Source organism: Dama dama, chromosome 19 (genome assembly GCF_033118175.1).
Source record: "Dama dama isolate Ldn47 chromosome 19, ASM3311817v1, whole genome shotgun sequence".
Classification (NCBI taxonomy): domain Eukaryota; kingdom Metazoa; phylum Chordata; class Mammalia; order Artiodactyla; family Cervidae; genus Dama; species Dama dama.
This window is the reverse complement of record NC_083699.1, coordinates 84,888,415-84,913,659: the sequence shown is the minus strand read 5'-3', so window position 1 is coordinate 84,913,659 and position 25,245 is coordinate 84,888,415. Positions and strand designations below refer to the sequence as shown.

The 25,245-nt window shown below is 37.0% G+C and overlaps 1 protein-coding gene across 2 annotated transcripts in view; it reads left to right on the top strand.

Moving 5' to 3' along the window:
* Nucleotides 1-25,245, top strand: part of STAG1 (STAG1 cohesin complex component) — a 504,547-nt gene that overhangs the window by 274,268 nt on the left and 205,034 nt on the right. For both annotated transcript variants that reach the window (XM_061167656.1, XM_061167655.1), the window contains one exon: nucleotides 11,017-11,093. In XM_061167656.1, coding sequence (XP_061023639.1) covers nucleotides 11,017-11,093 — 77 coding nt within the window. The remainder of the gene's footprint in view (nucleotides 1-11,016; nucleotides 11,094-25,245) is intronic.

Sequence of the window (25,245 nt, the reverse complement as noted above, 5' to 3'; positions counted from 1 at the left end):
GTAGGTTTTACCCATTCATCACTTCGAATGTATCATTCCACTCCCTTCTTGCCTGCAGAGTTTCTGCTAAGAAATTAGCTGATAGCCTTATGGGAGGGATATCCCTTATATGTTGCTTCTTGCTTTTCTTATGTTTTTTAAAAAATATTTTTTGTCTTTAATTTTTGTCTGTTTAATTACTGTGTCTCAGTGTATTCCTTTTTGGGTTTACCCATTCATCACTTCGAATGTATCATTCCACTCCCTTCTTGCCTGCAGAGTTTCTGCTAAGAAATTAGCTGATAGCCTTATGGGAGGGATATCCCTTATATGTTGCTTCTTGCTTTTCTTATGTTTTTTAAAAAATATTTTTTGTCTTTAATTTTTGTCTGTTTGATTACTGTGTCTCAGTGTTATTCCTTTTTGGAACCTGCTGCACTTCCTGAACTCAGATGACTGTTTCTGTTCCCATGTTAAGGAAGTTTTCATGTATCTCTTCAAATATTCTCTTAGGTCCTCACTCTCTCTTCTTCTGGGACTCCTGTAATGAAAATTAGTGCATTTAATGTTGTCCCAGAGGTTCTGAGACTGCTTTCATTCTTTTTTTTTATTTATTCTTTTCTGCAGATATGATTTCCACCATCCTTTTCTTGCAGCTTATTTATCTGTTCTGACTCAGTTATTCTGCTGTTGATTTCTTCTGTTGTCTTTTTTATTTCATTTATTGTATTGTTCCTCCCTTTTTGTTCTGTAGTTCTATTAGGTTTTTGTTAAACATTTCTTGCATTTTGTTCATCTTTGCCTCCATTTTTTTTTTTTTTTCCGGAAATCTTGCATCTTCTTCACTCTCTTTACTCTGTGTTCTTTCTACAGTAGATTACCTATTTGGACTTCACTTCATTACTTTTCTGAGATTTTGTCATGTTCTTCATCGGCAGTATATTCCTCTACCATCTCGTTTTGTCTTACATTATTTGATTACAGTTTCTGTTTCACAGGCTACAGAATTGTGGTTTCTTTCCCTTTCTGCTGGATGAGGCTGTCTGAGAGGCTTGTGCAGGCTTCTTTGTGGGAAAGTTTATTCCTGCTCTCACTGGTGGACGGAGTTGGGTTTTGTTCTTCTCATGGGCAGCACTGTGCTGCCTAAGCAGCCTGTCTTTTGTTGGGTGGGGCTCTGCTGGCTGTGTGGCCTGAGGCCTTCCAGCACTGGAACCTACAGGCTGTTGGGTTAGGCTGGGTCTTGGGGAGGAAATGATGGTTTCCAGGAGGGCTCATACGAGTGAATATTCACCAAAACTGCCAGTGTGTTTATCCCTGCAGTCAGCAACAGCCACCCCCACCATGCCACCTCTGCATTAGACCATCCAGTTCTAAAGGTAGGTCCAGCCCAGACTCTTACATAGTCACTGCTTTCTTTCCCTATGTACCATTGTGTGTGGGACCTTGTGTGCACCCTCCAAGAGTGGGGTTTGTTTTCTACATTCCTGTGAAATCTCTGTGATCTAACCCCACTGACCTTCAAGGCCAGATTCTGTGGGGGCCCTTCCCCTTGTTGCCAGGCCCCAAACCTTGGAAGTTTGACCTGGGCCCAGGCGTTTCACTACCATGGGAGAACTTCTGTGGGTATCATTATTTACCAGTTTGTGGCTCATCAGTCTGTCAAGTATAGGATTTTATTTTGTTGTGACTCCACCCCTCCTACTGTGTCATTGTCATTTCTTCTTTTTATTTGAATCTAAGGTATGTTTTTTGGTAGCTTCCAGCATGCCCGCCCCCTCCACCATGGTTATTCAGGATTTAGTTGTGATTATAGTGTCTTTGTCAGAGAGGGTGAGGTCACGTCCATCTACTGTGCCAGCTTTCCAGACAACATTGTGCTGTGTGCTTAGTCGCTCAGTCGTTTACAACTCTCTGTGACCCCAGGGACTGTAGTCAGCCAGGCTCCTCTGTCCCTGGGGACTCTCCAGGCAAGAATGCTGGAGAGGGTTGCCATGCCCTCCTCCAGGGGATCTTCCCAACCCAGGTCTGCTGCATTTCAGGTGGATTCTTTACCATCTGAGCCAACAGGGAAGCCCATCTACTCTGCCAACTTTCCAGACAACATTAGTCATCTTGAATTTATTAGAACTTGTTTTATGGCCTGACATATGATCTAAGAATGTGTTCCCTGTGCACTAGAAAAAAATGTTGATTTTGGATGGAATGTTGCATGTATATCTGTTAAGTCCATGTGTTCAAATACTTCATTTAAGGCAATTATTTTCTTCTTAACTTATGAAAGTCTTCTATTATACATTGCTTTCTCTTTCTCACTTTGTTTCTTTTATTTGCTGCTTTAATTCTTTTCGTGCATAAATATTTTCAGGTGTTATATTTGTTGTTGGATGACCCCTTTACCATTATTTTACACATTAAATTATTTTTTTATTATATTGTCTCCTACTTAATTGTCTCCATTAATTGTCTCCTACTTAAGTCTGTTTTGTGTGATGTGTGAATATCTATCCCAGCTTTATTTTAAATTTTATTTACATGGTATAGTGTTTCTGTACCTTTACTTCAGTCTGTGTGTCTTAACATCTAGTGTGTCTTATGTTGGCAGCACATGGAAGGAACTTGTTTTTTCATTTACTCACCTACTCTGTGTCTTTTGGTTGGAGAATTTAGTCCACTTGCATTGAAAGTAGTTACTGTTAGACTTTTGCTCATTGCCTTTTTCTTGTTTCCTAGCTGCTCTTGTAGTTATTCTCTGTTTCCTTCTTCTATGCCTCTCCTTTGTAGTTTGATAACTTTCTCTAGTGGTAGGTGTATATTTCTTTATTTTCTGTGTATTTATAGTGTAGGTTTTTGCTTTAGATTACCATGAGATTTATAACAGCATTTTAAGTTGATAATAACTTACATTTCATCCCATTTTAAGGCTCAACATGTCTATTGTGTCCCCACACTGGTTTTATATTTTTGATGTTATATTTAACATTTTGAAAAACTTATGTATTTCTTAACTAATTATTTAAGCAAGTCATTAATCCACTACTTTACTATATATTTGCTTTTCAGTCAGATTTATTATTTCATATGTGCTCTGATAACTAACTAGTGCTGTTCCCTTTAATCTTTAAGATGTCCATTAAACATTTCTTGTAGACTGATTTAATGGTATAGATTCCTTTAGCTTTAACTTACCTGGAAAACTCCCTTATCTTCAATTCTGAATGAGAACTCTTCCAGGTGGAGTTTGCTTGGTTAGAAGTTTCTTTTCTTTCTTTTTTTTCCTACCAATTTGAATATATCATGCATTCCCTTCTTGCCTGTAGAGTTTTTACTGAAAAGTGTGTTCCAAGTCTCATGGGAGGTCTTTGTGTATAGCCAGTTGCTTTTTTCCTGTTGTTTTTAGCATTATTCTTTTGTCTTTAACTTTTAACATTTTATAATGTGCCTTCCTTTGAGCCATTTTCAATTCATCCTATTTGGTATACTCTGGACTTCTAGGACTTGAATGTCTGATTTTTGCTCCTTTCTTGCCCTCTTCTCCTGGGAGACCTAAAATATGAATGTTAGTATATTTGGTACCATCCCATAATCAAGGTTGCCAGGAGAAATATCAATAACCTCAGATGTGCAGATGACACCACCCTTATGGCAGAAAGTGAAGAAGAACTAAGAGCCTCTTGATGAAAGTGAAAAAAGAGAGTGCAAAAGTTGGCTTAAAGCTCAACATTCAGAAAACTAAGATCATGGCATCCTGTCCCATCACTTCATGGCAAATAGATGGGGAAACAGTGGCTAACTATATTTTTCTGGGCTCCAAAATCACTGCAGATGGTGACTGCAGCCATGAAATTAAAAGACGCTTACTCCTTGGAAGGAAAGTTATGACCAACCTAGACAGCGTATTAAAAAGCAGAGACGTTACTTTGTCAACAAAGGCACGTTTAATCAAGGCTATAGTTTTTCCAGTGGTCATGTACGGATGTAAGAGTTGGACTATAAAGAACGCTGAGCGCTGAAGAATTGATGCTTTTGAACTGTGGTGTTGGAGAAGCCCCGTTAGAGTCCCTTGGACTGCAAGGAGATTCAACCAGTCCATCCTAAAGGAGATGAGTCCTGGGTGTTCATTGGAAGGACTGATGCTGAAGCGGAAACTCCAGTACTTTGGCCACCTCATGCGAAGAGCTGACTCATTTGAAAAGACCTTGATGCTGGGAGAGATTGAGAGTAGGAGGAGAAGGGGACGACAGAGGATGAGATGGTTGGATGGCATCAGCGACTCAATGGACATGGGTTGGGTGGACTCCGGGAGTTGGCGATGGATAGGGAGGCCTGATGTGGTGCAGTTCACGGGGTCACAAAGAGTCGGTCATGACTGAGCAACTGAACGCAACTGAACATAAGTCACTTAAGCTATTTTCATTGTTTTTTTGTTTTTGCTGCTGTGATTAAGTTCCAGTGCATTGTTTAAGTTTGAGTTGAGTGATCTTTCTTCAATTTAATTTGTCTTCTCTTAAACCAATCTAGTGTACATATCAATTCTGTTGCTGTCTTCTTCATCTCTGTGGTTGTATTGGTTACCTTTTTATGTTTTCCATCTCTTGCTGAAGTTCTCACTGTTATTATCCATTATTCTCCCCATTTCAGTGAATACCTTTATGAGTTTTACTTTATAAGGTAAATTGTAGTTCTTTCATTTGGAACATACTCCTCTGCTTCTTCCTTTTGCTCGACTCTGTGTTGGTTGCTATACAGTGGGTGAAACAACCACCCCTTCTAGTCTTGAGGGAGTAGCCTCGTGTAGGAGATGAACCTTTTTGTTCAGACTTGCCCTAACTGTTTGTCATCTGTCAAACCTCTGTTTGTTGTCCAAGCAGCCTAATATATTTTTAATAGCCCTCAGTAGTTGAGGATGTGCCAATGCCTGTCACTGGCTCAAAGTGGAAGATTTCACCCCTCGATTCAGTGTGACTTCAGGCCATCAGCTAACAGCTTTTAAAAATATGTAGATATAATATATGCAGTCCTAAAAGGCTGCAAGCATAAGACCCACTGGTTACCAGAACCAGGCAGTCTGAAAGTATATCTTGGAGAGCAATCACAAAAATCAGGGCTTCAGATGAGTGTATAACTTCTTTGTAAAAGATAATGGTGAATTGGAACAAGGCCAAAGAGAGCATCAAAATGACATTCACAGTCTATATTCCTTGAGAGCTGCTCCATATATGCTGCTACATGTGTGTCAAACCTGAAGCCTTTTTGTCGATCCAAAGGTCCAAGAGAAGTAAAGTAGCCTCTTTCATAGACTGGAAATGTGTTTCAGGGAGCTGTTTGTGCAGTAGTCTATGTGTGTTAACCTGCACAGAATCATCCCTCTAATTGCCACAGTCCATCACCTATGTATCCCAGCCCCTTCTATCAGATCAAGGTGATCAGGTAGCCATGAGTTCCATTTGCAAAATCTCAGGTGTAAAACACAAAAATCCAGGGCACCAGATACATGTAAAAGTTCGTACCAGTAGACTCTGGTGCTCTGGAACACTTCAGAGAATGAGAGTGAATATAGTGCCCACTCTCTGAAATCATTGAAAAAGGAATGCTCAGTCCCTAGATATTTGTTTAAAGAGAGCTCTGCCCCACGGGTCACAATTGCAATGACTAGGTAATAGGTCTCTTTCACAGAAAGATTGAACTCTTGGATCTGTTGCCTCTTCCTATTCCCTGGAAGTGGTAGCTGATTTAGAGCTCTGTCTTCATTGGTTTAGATGTTGCAAGGTCTACAATTTTAAGCACTTTTACATGTATCTGGTGCCCTGGTTTTTTGTGTTTAACACCTGAGATTTTACAAATGGAACTGGCCTCCAAAGTCAAGTGAAACAAGGGTGTCCCCCTGACAGCAGTCACACAAATCAGAGCGCCGGGTGGATAGGACTCCATTCTGGTAACACTGACTATTACAGTTCCATGTGATCAGGAATGCAAACTCCCCTGACCTCCAGAGCCAGGTGATCAAGAATCATACTATCTGCAGCAGCCACAAAAATTAGGATATCAGGCACATGTAGGCCCCGTTACAGGAGATACTGGTGCTCCAGAGCATGGCAAAGGGAAAGTATAAAAATGGTGCCCGCTACTCTCTGTTCCCAGAGAGTGTTCCAACAGGCTTGTAGATGTGCATGTGTTAAATTAGGTGCCTGCTTCTTAGGCCATGGTTTTAATGTAAGCATGTGATCCTTATTTGCTTTAAGTTTTAGTTGCCTTAACCTACCTCTGAGCTGAGCCCTGCGTGGAAGAGTTCAAGTTGTTCAGCCCCTTTTGGAACTTTCTACTGGATTGATACTGTTTTATGGGTCTCAAGATGCGATCCCTGTTGATTTTCAAAAGTAGATTTTTTTTGGATGGGGCTCATCTCTCAAGTGCATATCTTAAAATTTGGCATGCCTTTTGTGGGGTTTGAGCCCTTCACTCCTCAGGGAGAAGCTCTGGTTTTGAGTTCCCTACAAGTTGTAGTTCACTGCAGTGTAGATTGGTTTTATCTTGTGCCACATTTGGTAATATTTTGTGCCAGCCCATCTTGATGCTTTGATGTGATTTTCTTCTCATTTGCCAGATATATAATCATCATTCAGCCAACTTTTAGGTTTTTTTAAAGAGGAAGTCTTTGCATATGTAATTGTTGACTGTCTCCATGGGAGAAGGTGAGGTCAGGATCTTCCTGTGTTGCCATCTTGAACTAGAACCTATACCTCCCCTCTTCATGTATGAATATATCCTACACATCTTTTTATATCAGTCATAGATAACTTTGTTTTTTATATCCATGGCTTCCACTGACTTTAAGAGCCATTTAATAATAGTGTTTTCCATGGATCTATTGCCAGTCTGCCTACATATAGGCCATGGATCTGCTGCTGGAAAAGCCCTTTACAAGTTGGTAAATCTCTTAAGTGTCTCAAGTTTCTCATCTGTAAATGGGAGAAAAATTGTATTCTGAGTAAGGTTGTTACGAAATTTAAGCACTTTTTAGTACATTGCCTAGTTGGTAGTGAGCAGCCAAATGTTGCCTGCCACCATTGTCATTATCATCACCGTTTTTACTTAGTCAGATTATTATTTATGGGGAAATGGGGTGTTTACCTTTTTTATTGTTGCAAACTGTGCTTCAGGGCATAACCTTGTGTATTCATTATTTTGCACGCCTTTGATTTTATGAATACTTTGCAACAAGTACAATGTCAAGGCAAAAAGGAATATAAATTTGTAATTTTTATAGACATTTGCCAAATCACATCCCACAGGAATTATATCAGTTTTTCCTGTCATCAGAGTTTGACATAGTTTAAATGATCATGAATTTGCAGGTAGATTTCTGATGTTACTTCTGTTTCTAAATTATTCATAGTTTAAAATGACAATTTTTAAAGCTCTTCCTTTTTCTTTATTAAAACTACAATCCTGTCTGGAGAGCCTGCTGAAACAACCTTTCATAAAATATGTATATTGGTGGTTTATTCTTTTAGGATTCTCATAGGTAACTTGTTAGTATTTAAGGGCTTGGAAGATGATCTTTACTCTTTTATATTCTATATTTTTGTATAGTTTTGTTTACATAAATCTGAATTGTTTCAAATTCATTTACCTTTACTCTCCATAATCTTAGGACAATCTATTAGAAATATTCATATTTAAGAACCAAGAATCCAAAAATGAACTGAGGTTAGCTTTTTAATGTATTTTGAAAAAGTCTTTAATTAGGGCGATATTCTTCATTGTTATTATCAAAGAAAACTTAATAGGACAGAGGAACTTAAGATGTCAGAAAGTTTTCAAGGCTCATGGAGAAATAAAAAGATCAGTAAATAGTGGTCCCTGCTATACTTTTTTGTATTGGGTGAGCTAGATGTGGGCTGTTTCCAGGCTAGAAAATTTGAAAATGGACAAAGAAGAATGCTTGAATGGAGCTTTAGAAAATACCTGTATTTACTCATGTTAAATGCCTACAAGTAAGTGAAAGAAATCAACACAAATCAACAGAAAATATAGTACAAATATATAATGCTATAGGAACCAATGAAATAAACAAATGCTTTAAATAGAATAGATAGATTATTACTAAGATTGTTTGATGTAGCAGTTCAGAGATACCTGGTGTGAGGAAGCAGTTTCAGTAGAATTGTGGGACTCAGTTAGAGAAGAATGAATAGGAGGAAAATAAGTAAATAAGGTAATCTTTGGCACAGTCATTATGGCAGCAAAAGGAATTTCTTTCTTAAAAATTATTAGTGCAAAGCTTCTGTTCATTTTAAAAAGTATGACTTTTAAACATCTGATTTTATTTTGTTAGTAATTGTTTTTTGTATATTATAGTCATCTTTAAAGTTTTTTATATTGCTTTTAATACTGGTTGCTGTTTTGTTGCCTTTCCTTTCACCACATTAAATTGATGCCATGAGATAGTCCTTCCTTTATGAACTAACATAGCTATTTTATTGAAAGTATATTTAAAACTCCACTCTATGTGATAACTGCCTTGTCAATTATGGAAATTGAGTAGTTGAGCATTATTTACATTGGAAATATTTTAACAGTGTTATGTGCAACTCATTATTGAAGAAGTAGGGTTACCTTTGTCCTTTTTCTTGAATTTTTAAAGAAACAACTTTACCAAGATCTAATTCCCGTGCATTAAAAGTCACCAGAGTATATAGATAGATAGCTGTTGACAAATGCATACGGCCTTATGATGACCTCTATTCAAGATCTAAAATATTTCCATCCCCCTAAGAAGAACAGTTCTTCTCATGTTTAATAATTTTGACATCTAATTTTATTTCTTTTGCTTTGTAAGTACAGATGAATGTAATTTTACTTATCAAATGTTGTTGTTGTTGTTCAGTTGCTAAGTCATATCCCACTCTTTGTGACCCCATGAATTGCAGTACGCCAGACTTGTCTGTTCTTCACTACCTCCCTGAGTTTGCTCAGATTCATGTCCATTGAGTCGGTGATGCCATCAAGCCATCTCATCCTCTGTCCCTCCCTTTTCATCCTGCCCTCAATCTTTCCCAGCATCAGGGTCTTTTCCAGTGAGTCAGCTCTTCGCATCAGGTGACCAAAGTATTAAAGCTTTAGCTTTAGCATAAGTCCTTCCACTTATCAAGAGTACCATGAATTAACTCCTGAAATGACTTGCTTTTTGTCTATGGAAATCTATTTCCGATTGATGCAATATTTCATGACCCATGCAAAGTTAAATATAAACAATTTTATTTAATTGAGTGATTTTTAAGAATATCTAACAAAGTTGTTTTTATTTGATCTCACTTGTCAGTTTAGCACATTTCTTGTTTATTTGATTTTAAAATCCTCTGAAAATATAGACTATTCTATAGTACATAAACAGCCTATTTTCAACACTGTTGAATACTCTCTGCTGTTTTTCCTCATAAAATTTTAAATCACGGTATAAATTTTCTCATTTTTTTGTGGAAATTGCATATTTCAAAAAACTATTGGGAGTTTTAAAGAACTTTTAAGAGGAAGAACTATTTAAAAACATTTTTCCTTTTCATTCTCCTTCTAGCCTGTCATCTCTACAGTTGAATATTTGGAATACCTATTGAAAATTAAGGAGAGCTACGTATCAATAAATAAAATGTGCTGTAAAATGGTTCTGATTTAAAGATAGGGCAAATATAATTTTTCTCATTTTAAGGTTAGTAAAAGTTAAGTTAAATAAGAGCTAGATATGCCTCTGTAGTTTTTTTAGGACTCTGATTCTAGATCATACTTTGACTTTATGGCTATTCATTGCTCCATGCTGTTTCATACAGTATATCTCAGAGACTCTTCCTGCCTCCATTCGTAATTGTGACTTCAGTTAGAGCTGATATTAATCACTTGCAAGGAGCCTGTCAGAAGTTATAACTTAATTATTTTCCTACTGTTTATTGAGTATTATTCTTGTGATTTTCAACTTGAATATTTTACATTTATGCAGTTGAGACTGAACCTCATTTAATTATTGAGTTTCCCAGGTGGCTCAGTAGTAAGGAATCCACTCCTGCCAATGCAGGAGATTCTGTTTGATCCCTAGGTCAGGAAGATCTACTGGATCAGAAAATGGCAACCGACCCCAGTATTCTTGCCTGAGAAATCCCATGGACAGAGAAGCCTGGTGGGCTACAGTCCATGGGGTCGCAAGAGTCAGACATGGCTTAGTGGCCAACACATTTATCCAACTAAAACAGAACCTACTTGATTATGTCAGAATTCTTTGTATCTAAGTAGATTTTGAACCTTGTTTCAGTTTTCTTTAAATTCTGTTATTTTTAACATAGATTTTCAGTATAAACCAGTCATTCTTATAAGAGTGATAATATTTACATAGCCATATTTGAGATAAAAGTAAAGTAAGGTAGAAGTATGAAGGAATGAGATGAAAAGGGGGTTACAGCTTTTTCGTTATGTAGAAGTTCCTGGCATCTTCAAAGAAAACAGGTTTGACTGAAAGCATAAATTAAAGAACAGTTCGTTTTAAATAATAGGAGAATATTCTGATGATTTTAAAAAAAACAGAGGGTACCTTGAAGGGATTAACATTCTCTATACTTGGATGTTTTTTGGACTAAGGCAGCCAGCTGGGATCTTCTTGACCCAGGGATCAAACCCAGGTCTCCTGCTTTGCGGGCCAACTCTCCATCATCTACCACCAGAGAAGCCTCATATATCTGGTTATCATAAGTCTTCTTTAGGGCTCTCTGTACTATATAAATTCATTGTTTTCTTTGTCTTTTCCTTCTTTAGTACTTCTCTCAACATTTTACCTTAGACTTATCTAATTCATAGGTTATTCAGGTGTTTTTTTTTTTTTTAACATTTAAAGAATTTTTAAATTCTTAAACAAGGGATTTCTTTAAAACAGAAGTTTGCGGAAGAAAGAAAAACCCAATCACTTTCATATAAAACTTTTCAAATAGTAGTCAAGTTAAATTTAACTTTTAGCATGGATAGGAAAAATTAACTATAGAATCTGTTGTTCCACAGGTACTGTGAGAATAGAGATGTTTCGAAATATGCAGAATGCAGAAATCATCAGAAAAATGACTGAAGAATTTGATGAGGTATAGCATTTCACTGTTTATACAAATTGCCTGCTTGTACTTGTAAATGGTGACTATGTTGATTATTTTAAGTTTTGTTTTGACTTGGTACTTAGTATAAGAGAAGTTATAGTATTTTCTCATTTATGTGATAATCCACGCTGTTAATTCCAAAATGAATCATCTTTGGAAATTTTATTACATTGCATGGAGATAGTAGCACTGAATAATGACTGATGGTTGATAATGATTGGAAAATTAATGGTATGAGGTATGAGTTGACTCTTGACATTCATTCTTGAAGACCATCTAAAATCCTGAATTTATAAATGCACCTCCAACAGCTTCATACTCTGTGGAATGCTAGTCCTCTTAAATATTTTAAAGAAAAAAAGGTTTGGAGGTCAAGGAAATGTCAGAAGGCTGGCTATTATACCTACCTTAGATCTTGTCAAAGCACATTATCTTATTTAAGGTTATTAGAAATCCTAACAATGAAAAATTTCCTAAATTTAATCTGGAATTCCCCAAATTATTTCATATGGATCCCTGCCACTGACATGTGTCCCTCTGCCCTCCCCCGCCCCATTTCCATTTTCTGTGTGTGTGTATAGTACTTCCATTTGGAACACTCTACTTGAGATAATCTGATTTCTATTCAGAATACACGTTTTCTTTGCTAGTTTTCATGAGTTAATCATGCATGATTTTCCATTTTAAGACTTAAATATTCTTTCAAGTAGTTTTACACAGGTCATAAATGTTTATTTTTGAGACACTTTAACAATTTTATTTCTTTATTTATAGTGAACTCAATTCATGTCAAGCTTTAGGCCAGCATCAGTTCCTGTTTTAACATTCTGCCTTTGGTATTATTTTCTATTTTCTTATAGGTGTTCCTTTGTTTTGACCTTCAACACTAACCACAAAGATTGGTTTTCTTATAAGTCTACTCTTTTAGTAAGATGGGTTTAGGTTTTTTATTAATAGTAGCAGTAGTATTTATTTTTAATTGAAACTAGTACTACAAATACATACTAAAGTAAATATTCAAGCGTAGGCTGCTCAGTGTGTTTTTCTCATCAGGTGTTCACCTTTAGCAGCAGTATCAAAATGTTTTCCTGTGCATCTTTCTAGATAAACGTTCTGTCACTGGCTTTCAGACTATGTAGTCACAATTTATGGGACATACGGAAGACCTTGAATTGTAACCTGTGGACATAATATTTCAGAATCATTTGCCTATATTTCTGTAATCTCAAAAAGCTCTGAGTTCATAATCCAAACTCTCAGGTTTGGCTCTAAGGCCACTTGGCCTCAACTAACATGAGGCTGCTGCTGCTGCTAAGTCACTTCAGTCGTGTCTGACTCTGTGCGACCCCACAGACGGCAGCCCATCAGGCTCCCCCTTCCTGGAATTCTCCAGGCAAGAACATGAGGCTATTTACAGTCAATTTTTATTTCTCACAGTCAGTTTGAATATATATATATGCATTGCTGTTAAATATTAATGTTCTTAACTGCAGAGTGCTACACCAGATTTTTTGGGGGTATGATGAAATGTAAGGTTATACACCAAGTTCACTTTTAAAATTTAAAAACCCTAGATTCTGAAACATTTCTGTGGGGCTACTGTTCAGTAAAATATATTTTTTTGTTGTTGTTAATACATGAGTTTATATGTTAGAAATAGAAGCTAAAGCCAGGTAACATACAGTTAAGGTGCAAGTAGTAGGTTTACTCACCAGCTACTGTTCTACCATGCGTGGCCTGCAATACAGGTGATTCAGATTGCAGATTTAAAAGTGGTATATGTTTTGGACTTTCCCAGGACTAACACATGATGGAATGATTATTAAGTATTTTAAGACAGTAGTTCCCAAACTAAATTTAAGCTGCAAATTAATGTCTCACTGGGATACTGATGCCAGGCTCCCTTACACATGCCCTAGACATTTGATTAATTTGTAAGGCATGTGACCTTAGCATAGGGATTTTTTTTAAAAGAGCTCACCAGGTGATTTTAACACAGAACAACTATTGATTGAGAAATATTATTCTAAGGTAAGTAAAAAGAGGAATCCAAGATTTAAGTTAAAAGAACACTTTATATATGAAAACAGGCTGAGGGGAAAACAGAAATGAATACAGTGTAACAAATGAAATTATTCAGAATGCATGTTTCATATTCTTAAACATTTTGTCTGAATATTTGAGATTATTGACCTAATCAAAGACTTTTAAAAATCAGCATTCTGTTTGAATACAATTCTGTTCTAATATTATTTTGATTGTTATTAGAATATATTAACTTAAAGCAGAATTAGATATCTCCTAGGGCTATATAAAAGTAAATAAATATAATTGTGATGATTAGAAATTTTAATAAATATATTGTTTCAATTTTAAATATCTATATAATACTTTTAATTAGGTGGCTTAAAACAGTGTCATTAAAAACATAGGATGCTTACTCATTTGCTTGAGATTTTCTTGTATAACCAATTTGAAAAATAAAAATTTGAACTCAGAATAATGAATAAATAAATAAACACACAAACAAATATACAAAATTTCCAGAGATGATATTAGTGAACAAGATGTGCCAGACCTATTTTACAATGATAATTGTCTCCAAGTATGACAAGATTTAATGAAGCAAGAACAAGTGGAAATTCTGTTTAAAGGTGGTATTGTGTTTTGGAGGGACAGACTATGTATTTGCAAAAGCCATTGATGATGCAGAGTGGTAAGACTTATGAGCTCAGTATATAATAAGCATAAGTGGGAGTGAATCACACATTGTTCACTGTAATGAATTCAATGAAAATATAATTCAGATGCAGATAACAAAAATTTTTATCTTCAATTCTTTAGAAAGATATTAATCTTTTGCTACTGTGTATATACTTGAGAATGCATTTAAATGCTTGCATATTATTAAATAAACAGTTTGTTTTTTTTTTTTCTTAAATACTGAACAGGTCATTTAATTCCTTGGGGGTGGAAGGAGGTTAGTTTTTAAATTATGATTTGTGATAAAATTCTGCAATATCTGATGACAGGAGTCATTAGATCCCAAGATCCTAGAAAAATGCCTAGTTAGTAGAGAAAAGCCACTAAACTTCTGTTGAATGAATGACTGAATATGTTGCATTACAGTGAAGTGAAGTAAATTAAAGGTGAAATGAGGTAGAAGTCATTTCAGTTGAAATTGTTTAAATTGAAAAAAGTTGTCAAAAGTATGTTTTTGCCTGAAAAAATAGTATGCTTAGCTTCTATTCCTTATTACAAACTAATCATACCCAGTTATCACATGACCTTTTTTGAAAGCCCTACAAATCTCTACCTGGCCAAAAGTCTTTTATAATTGTAATAACAACCTAATTTAGAAATATATTAATTCCCAAAGCAGTCTATGACTCTTCAGGGTCAGTAGATATACTTTGTTCCTGGTGGAGTCAGTTGTCATGAGATAAAGCAAAATGTAATTGTATTTCTTCCTGAGATTATTAGAATCAGATCTCCATATATAAATTCTTAGATATGGTTTCTCAAAGGTCAGTTTGTATAGTTTTCAGATATTTAAGTAAGACTTCTATGTTGGTGAATTCTTTGCAACAGAACACATTTCATATTCAGCTGACCCTTGGACAACGTGGGTATTGGTTACTGTAATGCCTCTGTAGCTGAAAATCGTCAGTATAACTTTTGACACTCCCAAAAGTTAACTACTAATACCTTACTGTTGACTGGAAACTTTACCAAATAATATTAGGTCAGTTAACACGTATTTTGTGTTTTATGTGTAGTATATGCTATATTCTTATAATAAAGTAATGTAGAGAAAATAAAATGTTATTAAAATCATCAAAAGGGGAAAGTAAATTTACAGTTTTGTGTACTACATTTATCATTACTGTAAGTTTGTCATCAGTTTACAAGGTTAATCATCCATTAGTACCTATATCAGTATTGTCTTATATGATACAAAACACCATAGTAGGTCTTACATATATAGGTAACACTAGACGTCAAAAATGAAAAGATAATGTGAATAATTCATATTGATTTATAATTATGATGATTTATGGGTGATGATGAAGAAGGCAGTAATATAGTTGCTTTTATATTAGCCTAGCGTAACTGATAAAATTGCTTCACAGTAGCCTTGCCTTTACACTAATGAATGAATTGTTATAAAGTTTTTACAGCATACAGTATTACTGTCATATTTATAATATGCTATTGGAAACAGTTTTTAAAATCACGCTGATACATAGTTTCAGCTCATATATAGCTGATACAAGGTATGCTGATACATAGTTTCTCCAGCTATATGAGAGATAGTGTGTCATACTATATAGTAATGTAACTCTTTGAAAGCAAAGTTCTAGAACACTGTGTAAAAAATACCACTTACCTTATGCTTATCTTGCACACAAAACATAATTGAACACTTAAGGAATGGTGATGGCACAAGAACTCATACAGTTCTTGCCATAGAAAGATAAAGATAGTGCTAAGGTGTGTCTGATGCTTGCAATCCCGTGAACTGTAGCCTGCCAGGCTCCTCTGTCCATGGGATTCTCCAGGCGAGAATACTGGAGTGGGTTGTGATTTCCTTCTCCAGGGAAACTTCCCGATCCAGGAATTGAACCCAGGTCTTGCGCATTGCAGGTGGATGCTTTACCTACTGAGCTATGTGGGACATTTTCCGTTGGAGACACACACATATACAACAGATAGATTTATTAAGTGTATGGCATGGTGACTATTTGCTGTTCCTTAAGTGGAAGTGAATCATCATAAAAGTCTTTTTCCTCATTATCTTTACATTGAGTATGCTGAGGAAGAGGAGAGTTTGGTCTTGCTGTTTCAGAGATGGCAGATGTGGAGGAGGTGGAACAGTATGCAGGAAAACAGGCATATTCAGTGTAATTTTATGCAAATACATCATAATTTCTGTCTGAATTTTGCTTTTTCATCTGTATAAAAATGATTCTATATAATACCAAACCTTCCACCATTTGCTTTAGTTTCAGTGCCCTATAATAAAAGGGTCCTTGTAAAAGAAGTTAAAGATAGTGTTTGAGTAAGATTGTCTAATGTTATTTGCTTTTTGGAATTGTCTCTTCTATGTGTTCTTCCTCATATTGTACAGTACTGGTTTGGAAGTGCTCATCTCTATCAAGTCATCTTCTCATAATTCCTTTGGTGTAGTGTTTGTTAACTCTTGATTTCTCCAAGATTCGTATCTTAAAATGTTTCACCACACCCCACCTTTTATGCCATATTCATAGTCTCTTTCATGATTCCTTTGATAGGCTCTCTCCTAAGTCCTCTGAAGTCATGGAAAACATCTGGGCAAAATTTATCTCCAGTGGAAATTCATTATTTCAGGCCTGATAGCTTTCATGACTTTTTCTGTAGCAACAATGGCAACTTCTGTGGTGAAGGTCTTCCAGACTTTCATGATGTTCTATCTTCCATAGTACAGAGACAATCCTTTTCTTTGAATACTGTGTGTCATGAGGCCCTCATGTAAACATTTTATTCAGTGATCAGGCACAGTAAAGGACAGAAACAGTAAGGACCTAACAGAAGCAGAAGACATTAAGAAGAGATGGCAAGAATACACAGAAGAACTATACACAAAGGTCTTAATGATCCAGATAATTGCAATGATGTGGTCACTCTCTTGGAACCAGACATGTTGAAGTGTGAGGTCAAGTGGGCCTTAGGAAATAATTACTATGAACAAAGCTAGTGGAGGTGACGGAATTCCTCCTGAGCTATTTAAAATCCTGAGAGCTACACTCAGTATGTCAGCAGACTTTGAAAACTCAGCTACAGGACTCGAAAAGGTCAGTTTTCATTCCAGTCCCAAAGAAAGGCAATGCCAAACAATGTTCAAACTACCATTCATTTGTGCTCATTCCACGTGCTAGCAAGGTAATGCTCAAAATTCTTCACCCTAGGCTTCAGCAGTATGTGAACTTCCAAATGTACCAAGAACTTCCAAATATACAAGCTGAGTTTCGAAGAGGCAGAGGAACCAGAGATCAGATTGCCAACGTCCATTGGATCATAGAGAAAGCAAAGGAATTCCAGAAAAAGTTCTGTTTCATTGACTAAGTGAAAGTCTTGGACTGTGTGGATCATAGCAAATTACGAAAATTTCTTCAAGAGATGGGAGTACTAGACCACTTTACCTGCCTCCTGAGAAACCTGTATTCAAGTCAAGAAGCAACAGTTAGAACTGGACATGGAACAACTGACTGGTTCAAAATTGGGAAAGGAGTACAGACAGCAGCACTATATATTGTCACCCTACTTATTTAACTTATGTACAGAGTGTGTGTTCGCATGCTGAGTCACTTCAGTGGTGTCTGACTCTGTGCAATCCTGTCACTTTAATCCACCAGGCTTATCTCTCCATGGGATTCTCCAGGCAGTACTGGAGTTGGTTGCCATTTTGTACTCCAGGGCCTCTTCCCAACCCAGGGATCAAACCTGAGTCTCTTACATCTACCTGCATTGCTGCCAAGTTCTTTACCACTAGTGCCACCTGGGAAGCCCCTGTATGCAGAATACATTATGTGAAATGCCAGGCTGGATGAATCACAAGTTAGAATCAGGGTTGCTGGGATAAATACCAATTTCAACCTCAAATATGCAGATAATGCCACTCCAATGACAGTAGTTGAAAAGGAACTACAGAACTTGACATGGGTGAAAGAGGAGAGTGAAAAAGCTGGCTTGAAACTCAACATTCAAAGACTAAGAAGACCATGGCATTGAGTCTCATCACTTTATGGCAAATAGAAGGGGAAAAAGTGGAAATAGTGACAGATTTTATTTTCTTGCGATCGAAAATCTCTGTGGACAGTGACTGCAACCATGAAATTAAAAGACCCTTCTCCTTGGAAGGAAAGCTTATGAAAAACCTCGACCGCATCTTAAAAAGCTGAGATATCACTTTGCCGACAAAGGTGCATACAGTCAAAGCTATGGTTTTTCCAGTAGTCATGTATGGATGTGAGAGTTGGACTGTCAAGAAGGCTGAACACCGAAGAATTTATGCTTTTGAATTGTGCTTTTGGAGAAGATTCTTGAGAGTCCCTTGGACTGCAGAGTCAACCCTAAAGGAAGTAAACCCTGAATATTCATTGGAAGTTCTGATGCTGAAGCTCCAATACTTTGGCCATCTGATGTGAAGAACAAACTCACTGGAAAAGACCCTGGTGCTCGGAAAGATTGAAGGCAAAAGGAGAAGAGGGTGGCAGAGGATGAGATAGTTAGATAGCATCATGGACTCAATGGAAATTAATTTCAGCAGACTCCAGGAGATAGTGAAAGATAGGTGAGCTTGGCATGCTGTAGACCATGAGGCCGCAAAGGATCGCACGTGACTTAGGAACTGAACAGCAACAACTGTGACTTCCTGATCTAAAGACTGAATTAGAGATGTTTTATTTGAGAAGAGTTTGATTACTTTGACACCTTCAGTGTTGAATTCATAGGGTTCTGGGTAATCAGGGGCATTGTTCATTATGAAAAGAATTTTAAAAGTCAGTCTCTTACTGGCAAGGTACTTCCTAACTTCAGCGACAAAGCATTAATGGAATCAGTCCAGAAAAAGGGTTCTCATTGTCCATGCATTCTTATTGTACAACCAAAAGTCTGGTAGCCAGTGTTTATCTTTTCCACATCAAGGCTGAGGAGTTTGTAGTTTTTTAGTTAAGAGGAGTCTTGATCATAAACCTGAATTCCGTGTGTACAAAAAGTAGAGTTAACCTATGCCTTCTTACCTTATGGCCTGGTGCTAACTTCTCTTTCTTACTAATAATGTTCTTTATGTTAATTTTTTTCCTGAAAAAATTTTTTTTCACAGAAGTGCACTTTCATCTGCATTAAAAACTTGTTCAGGCAGACTTACATACCACTGAGCAAGTGCAGTTGTAAATAAACTTTGTCTTTTCTCCACTTAGTCTGTTGGTTGTCAGTTAATCTTCAGGCCCTCTCTACAGGATCCAAGCTGGAAGGGAAAAAAGTTTTTCCTTTCAGAAGTTTTGTTGACTAGGACAGGATGGTTGGAACTTCCTGCTCAGTCCAGAGACAGTAGCTGCAGCTGAGATCTCTAGTCCAGCAAAGCTGAGCCACTGTCCCGCCACTGAGATGTGTAGGAACACACCCAGCTGTGAACAGCGAGGTGTCTCTTATGCTGGAGAGCAGTTTCTAGCACTGTTGACACTACGCAAGGGTCTGTGGCTCTTGCCAGTTCATGCAGGTGCCCTGTCCTTAGCTGGCCAGGAGAGAAAACAGTATGGACAAGTAGAAGAACATAAGCTCACTTCCTCCCATAAGAATATCAAAGTCACAGCTACCTTCTGTATAGCCGTAAATAAAAAAGACTGAAACCTTCCAAAAAGGTACTCTACATCCAAAGACAGGAAATCACGAGGTGATAGGTGGAGCACATTTGTGATATAATCAAATCCTGTACATCTTGAGTGACCCAGAAACTGGAAAATAATTCCATCACAGAAATTTTCCCATGGGAGTGAGAGCTCTGAGCCCCACATTAGGCTCCCTAGCCTGTCGGTCTGGCATCAGGATGAAGAGCCTCCAGAGCATTTATTTGGCTTTTGATCACAGGAGCTCCATAGGACTGGTGAAAACAGAGACTCCAGTCTTGGGTGATGAACATGAGGTTGTGTGAGTACCAGGACTCAGAGGGAAAGCAGTGACTTCATAGGAGCCTGGGTGGAATTAATCCTGCTCTTGGAGGGCTTCCTGGGAGGGAGAATGTGGCTGTGGCTCTCTCTTGGGTCATGAAAGTTGGCAGTGAACATATCCGTAAGAAATCATCTGAAAGTTGACATCTTGCTTGGGACATTAGCACGAAGACCTGGCACCATCCAACAGCCTGTAGGTTCCAGTCCTGGAATACCTCAGACCAAGTAAGCAACAGGACTGGAAAACAGTCCCACCCATCAGTAAAGAGGCTGCCTGAAGACTTCCTGATCCCACAGCCACCTATTGGCACACCTTTTGACAAAGCCCTGCCCACCAGAGAGCCAAAATCCAACTCTACCCACCATGCCCTCCCACCAGGAAAGTTCCACAAGCCTCTAGACCAGCCTCACCCACCAGGGAGAAGACAGCTGAAGCAAAAAACATACAGTCTTAGACCCTGTGGAGCTGAGTCCACAAGCACGTCAGAACTTGCAGTGGGACCAGCTGGTGCCTGGCTGTTGTGTTGAGAGGGAATTGTACTGCGGTAACACATAGGACGTGCTCAGCAGAGGGCTGCTTTTTCAAAGTCAGGAATAACAGCTTTACACATACGTAAAAATAGAGCTTTAGACAAAACGAGATGACAGAAAACATGTTCCAGATGAAGGAGCAAAATTAAGTCCCAGAGCAACTAAGTGATGTGGAGATAGGTAACTACATGAGAAAGAGTGCAGAGCAATGATTGGAAACGTGATGCATTTAGGGAGAGAATGGATACACAGAGCAGTAAGTTAAAAGAAGTTTTTAACAAGGGTTAGAAAAATAAAGAATGCAGTATCTGGGGACTTCCTGGTGGTCCACTGGTGAAGAATCCTCCTGCCAGTGAACGGTACATGGGTTTGATCCCTGATCCAGGAAGATCCCACTTGAAGTAGGACAACTCGGCCCGTGTGTCAGCTGCTGAGCCTGCGTGCTGCAGCTACTGAAGCCCATGCAACCTAGAGACCATGCTTTGCAACAAGAGAAGCTACCACTGCAATGAGAAGCTTGCACACTGAAACCAGAAAGTAGCCCCTGCTTGCCATAAGTAGAAAAGCCTGTACATAGCATTGAAGACTCAGTACAGCCAAAAATCAAATAAAGAAAAAATTTAGAAAGAGAAGAGAAAAACTGATATGAAACATACAGTGGAAGGAAGCATTAAATGAATAAAGCAGAAGACCAAATAAGTGTACTGGTAGGCAGAGTAGTGTATATCACCATTGTGATTTAGAATAAAGGAAAAAGAATGGAAAGAAACAATAGTGGTTTTTTCTTTTTTGTTGAAGGATAATTGCTTTATAGAATTTTCTTGTTTTCTGTCAAACTTCAAAATAAATCAGCCATAGGTGTACACATATCCCCTCTTTTCAATCTCCCTCCCCATCCCACCCCTCTAGGTTGATACAGAGCCCCTGTTTGAGTTTCCTGAGCCGTACAGCAAATTCTTGTTGGCTATCTATTTTACATATTGTAATGTAAGTTTCCATGTTACTCTTTCCATACATCTCACCCTCTCCTGCCCTCTCCCCATGTCCATAAGTGAATTCTCTATGTCTGTTTCTCCAGTGCTGCCCTGTAAATAAATTCTGCAGTACCAATTTACTAGATTCCATATATGTGCATTAGAATATGATATTTATCTTTCTCTTTCTGACTCACTTCACTCTGTATACTAGGTTCTAGATTCATCCACCTCATGAGAACTAACTCAAATGTGTTCCTCTTTATGGCTGAGTAATATTTCATTGTTTCTCTGTACCACACTTCTTATCCGTTCATCTCTTGATGGACATCTAGGTTGCTTCCATATTCTAGCTATTTTAAATAGTGCTGCAATGAACAGTGGGATACATGTGCCTTTTCAATTTTGGTTTCCTCAGGCTATATGCATAGGAGTGAGATTGCTGAGTCATATGTTGGTTTTATTCCTAGTTTCTTAAGGAATCTCCATACCATCTTCCATAGTGGCTGTATCAGTTTCATTCCCATGAACAGTGCAGGAGCATTTCCTTTTCTCCACACCCTCTCCAGCATTTATTGTTTGTACACTTTTTGATGAGGGCCATTCTGACTGGTGTAAGGTGATAATCTCATTTTGGTTTTGATTTGCATTTCTCTAACAGTGAGCTGTGTTGAGCATCTTTTCATGTGTTTGTTAGCCATTGGTATATCTTCCTTGGAGAAAAGCCTGTTTAGGTCTTTTTCCCACTTTTTGATTGGGTTGTTTGTTTTTCTGGCATTGAGTTGTATGAACTGCTTGTATATTTTTGAAATTCATCCTTTGTCAGTTGTTTCATTTGCTATTATTTTCTGCCATTCTGAGGGTTGTCTTTTCATCTTCCTTATACTTTCCTTTGCTGTGTAAAAGCTGTTAAATTTAATCAGGTCCCACTTGTTTACCTTTGTTTTTATTTCCGTTAACCTAAGAGGTGGGTCATAGAGGATCTTGCTTTGATTTATGTCATTCAGTGTTCTGCCTATGTTTTCCTCTAAGAATTTTATAGTTTCTGGTCTTATATTTAGGTCTTTAATCCATTTTGAGTTTATCTTTCTGTATGGTGTTAGGAAGTGTTCTAATTTCATTCTTTTATATGTAGCTGTCCAGTTTTCCCAACACCATTTATTGAAGAGGCTGTCTTTGCTCCATTGTATATTTGTTTGTCAAAAATAAGGTACCCATAGGTGCATGGGTTTATTTCAGGGCTTTCTACCTTGTTCCATTGCTCTATATTTCTGTTTTTGTGCCAGTAGCATACTATCTTGATGACCGTAGCTTTGTAGTATAATCTGAAGTCAGGAAGGTTGATTCCTCCAGCTACATTCTTTTTTCTCAAGACTGCCTTGGCTATTTGGGGTCTTTGTGTCTCCATATGAATTGTGAAATTCTTTGTTCTAGTTCTGTGAAAAATGCCATTGGGTGGAGAGGGAGGTGGGAGGGGGGATCAGGATGGGGAATACATGTAAATCCATGGCTGATTCATGTCAATGTATGACAAAAACCACTACAATATTGTAAAGTAATTAATTAGCCTCCAACTAATAAAAATAAATGAAAAAAAATGCCATTGGTAACTTGATAAGGGGTCACATTGCATCTGTAGATTACATTTGGTAGTATAGTCATTTTCACAATATTGACTCTTCCTACCCCGGAACACGGAATATCTCTCCATCTGTTTATGTCATCTTTGATTTCTTTCATCAGTGTCTTATAATTTTCTGTGTGCAGTTCTTTTGTCTCCTTAAGTAAGTTTATTCCTAGATATTTAATTCTTTTTGTTTCGGTAGGAATGGGATTGATTCCTTAATTTGTCTTTCTTATTTTTTTTATTATTAGTATATAGAAATGCAAGTGATTTCTGTGTATTGATTTTGTTTACTGCAACTTTGCTAAATTCACTGATGAGCTCTAGTAATTTTCTGATACTGTCTTTAGGGTTTTCTATGTACAGTTACATGTCATCTGCATACAGTGAGTTCTTTACTTATTCTTTTCCGATCTGGATTCCTTTTATTTCTTTTTCTTCTCTGATTGTTGTAGATAGGACTTCCAGAAATATGTTGAATAATAGTAGTAAAAGTGGACACCCATGTCTTGTTCCTGTTCTTAAGAGGAATGCTTCTTTCAGTTTTTCAATATTGAGAATAATGTTGCTGTAGGCTTCTTATATATGGCCTTTACTATGTTGAGGTAGGTTCCTTCTATGCCCATTTTTTGAAAAGTTTTAATCATAAATGGGTGCTGAATTTTTTCAAAGATTTTTTCAGCATCTATTGAGATGATCATATTATTTTTATTTTCAATTAATGCTGTATCACATTGATTGATTTGCTTTTATTGAAGAATCCTTATATCCCCAGAATAAACCCGACTTGATCATTGTATATGAGCTTTTTGATGTGTTGCTAAATTCTGTTTGCTAAACTTTTGCTGAGGATTTTTGCATCTATGTTCATCAGTGATATTGGCCAGTAGTTTTCTTTTTTTGTGTTGTCTTTGTCTGATTTTGGTATCAGGGTAATGGTGGCCTCATAGAATGAGATTGGAAGTATTCCTTCCTTTGCAATTTTTTGAAAGAGTTTTAGAAGGATAGGCATTAGCTTTTCTCTAAATGTTTGACAGAATTCTCCTGTGAAGCCATCTGGTCCTGGGCTTTTGTTTTTTGGGAGATTTTTGATGAAAGCTGAAATTTCAGTGCTTGTAATAGTGTTGTTTATAATTTCTGTTTCTTCTTGGTTCAGTCTTGGAAGATTGAACTTTTCTAAGAATCTGTCCACTTCTTCCATATTATCCATTTTATTGCCATATATTGCTCATAATAGTCTCTTATAATCCTTTGTATTTCTACATTGTCTTTTGTAACCTCTCCTTTTTCATTTCTAATATTGTTAATTTGGTTCTTCTTTTTTTCTTGATAAGTCTGGCTAAAGGTTTGTTAATTCTGTTTACTTTCTCAAAGAATCATCTTTTAGTTTTATTAATCTTTGCTATTGTTTCTTTCATTGCCTTTTCATTTATTTCTGCTAGGATCTTTATGATTTCTTTCCTTCCACTAATTTTGGGGGTTTTTTGTTCTTCTTTCTCCAGTTGTTTTAGGTGTAAAGTTAGCTTGTCTATTTGATGTTTTTATTGTTTCTTGAGGAGCCTACCAGGCTCCTTTGTCCATGGGATTTTCCAGGCAAGAGTACTGGAGTGGGTTGCCATTGCCTTCTCTGCCATTGGTGTGAGTGGGGTGTTAAATTCTCCTACTATTATTGTGCTACTGTTCATTTCTCCTTTTATGTCTGTTAGTGTTTGTCTTATGTATTGAGGTGCTCCTATGTTGGGTGCATAGATATTTACCATTGTTATGTCTTCCTCTTAGGTTGATCCCTTGATCACTGTGTAGTGTCCTTCCTTATGTCTTGTAATATTCTTTATTTTATGGTCTAATTTGTCTGATATAAAGATTGCTACTCCAGCTTTCTTTTGCTTCCCATTTGCATGGATTATTTTTTTTCCCATCTTCTCACTTTCAGTCTATATGTGTCTTTAGGTCTGAAGTAAGTTTTTGTAGACAGCATATATATGGGTCTTGTTTTTGTATCCATTCACGCTATCTGTGTCTTTCGTTTGGAACCTTTAATCCATTTATATTTAAAGTAATTATTGATATCTCCTATTGGCATTTTTTAAATTGTTTGGGGTTGATTTTGTAGATCTTTTCTCTTTTGTATTTTGTAACTATATAAGTCCCTTTAATATTTGTTATAAAGGTGGCTTAGTGGTACTGAATTCTCTCAACTTTTGCTTCTCTGGAAAGCTTTTATTTCTCCATCAATTTCAAATGAAATCCTTGCCAGGTAGAATAATCTTGGTTATAGATTTTTCCCTTTCAGTACTTTAAAT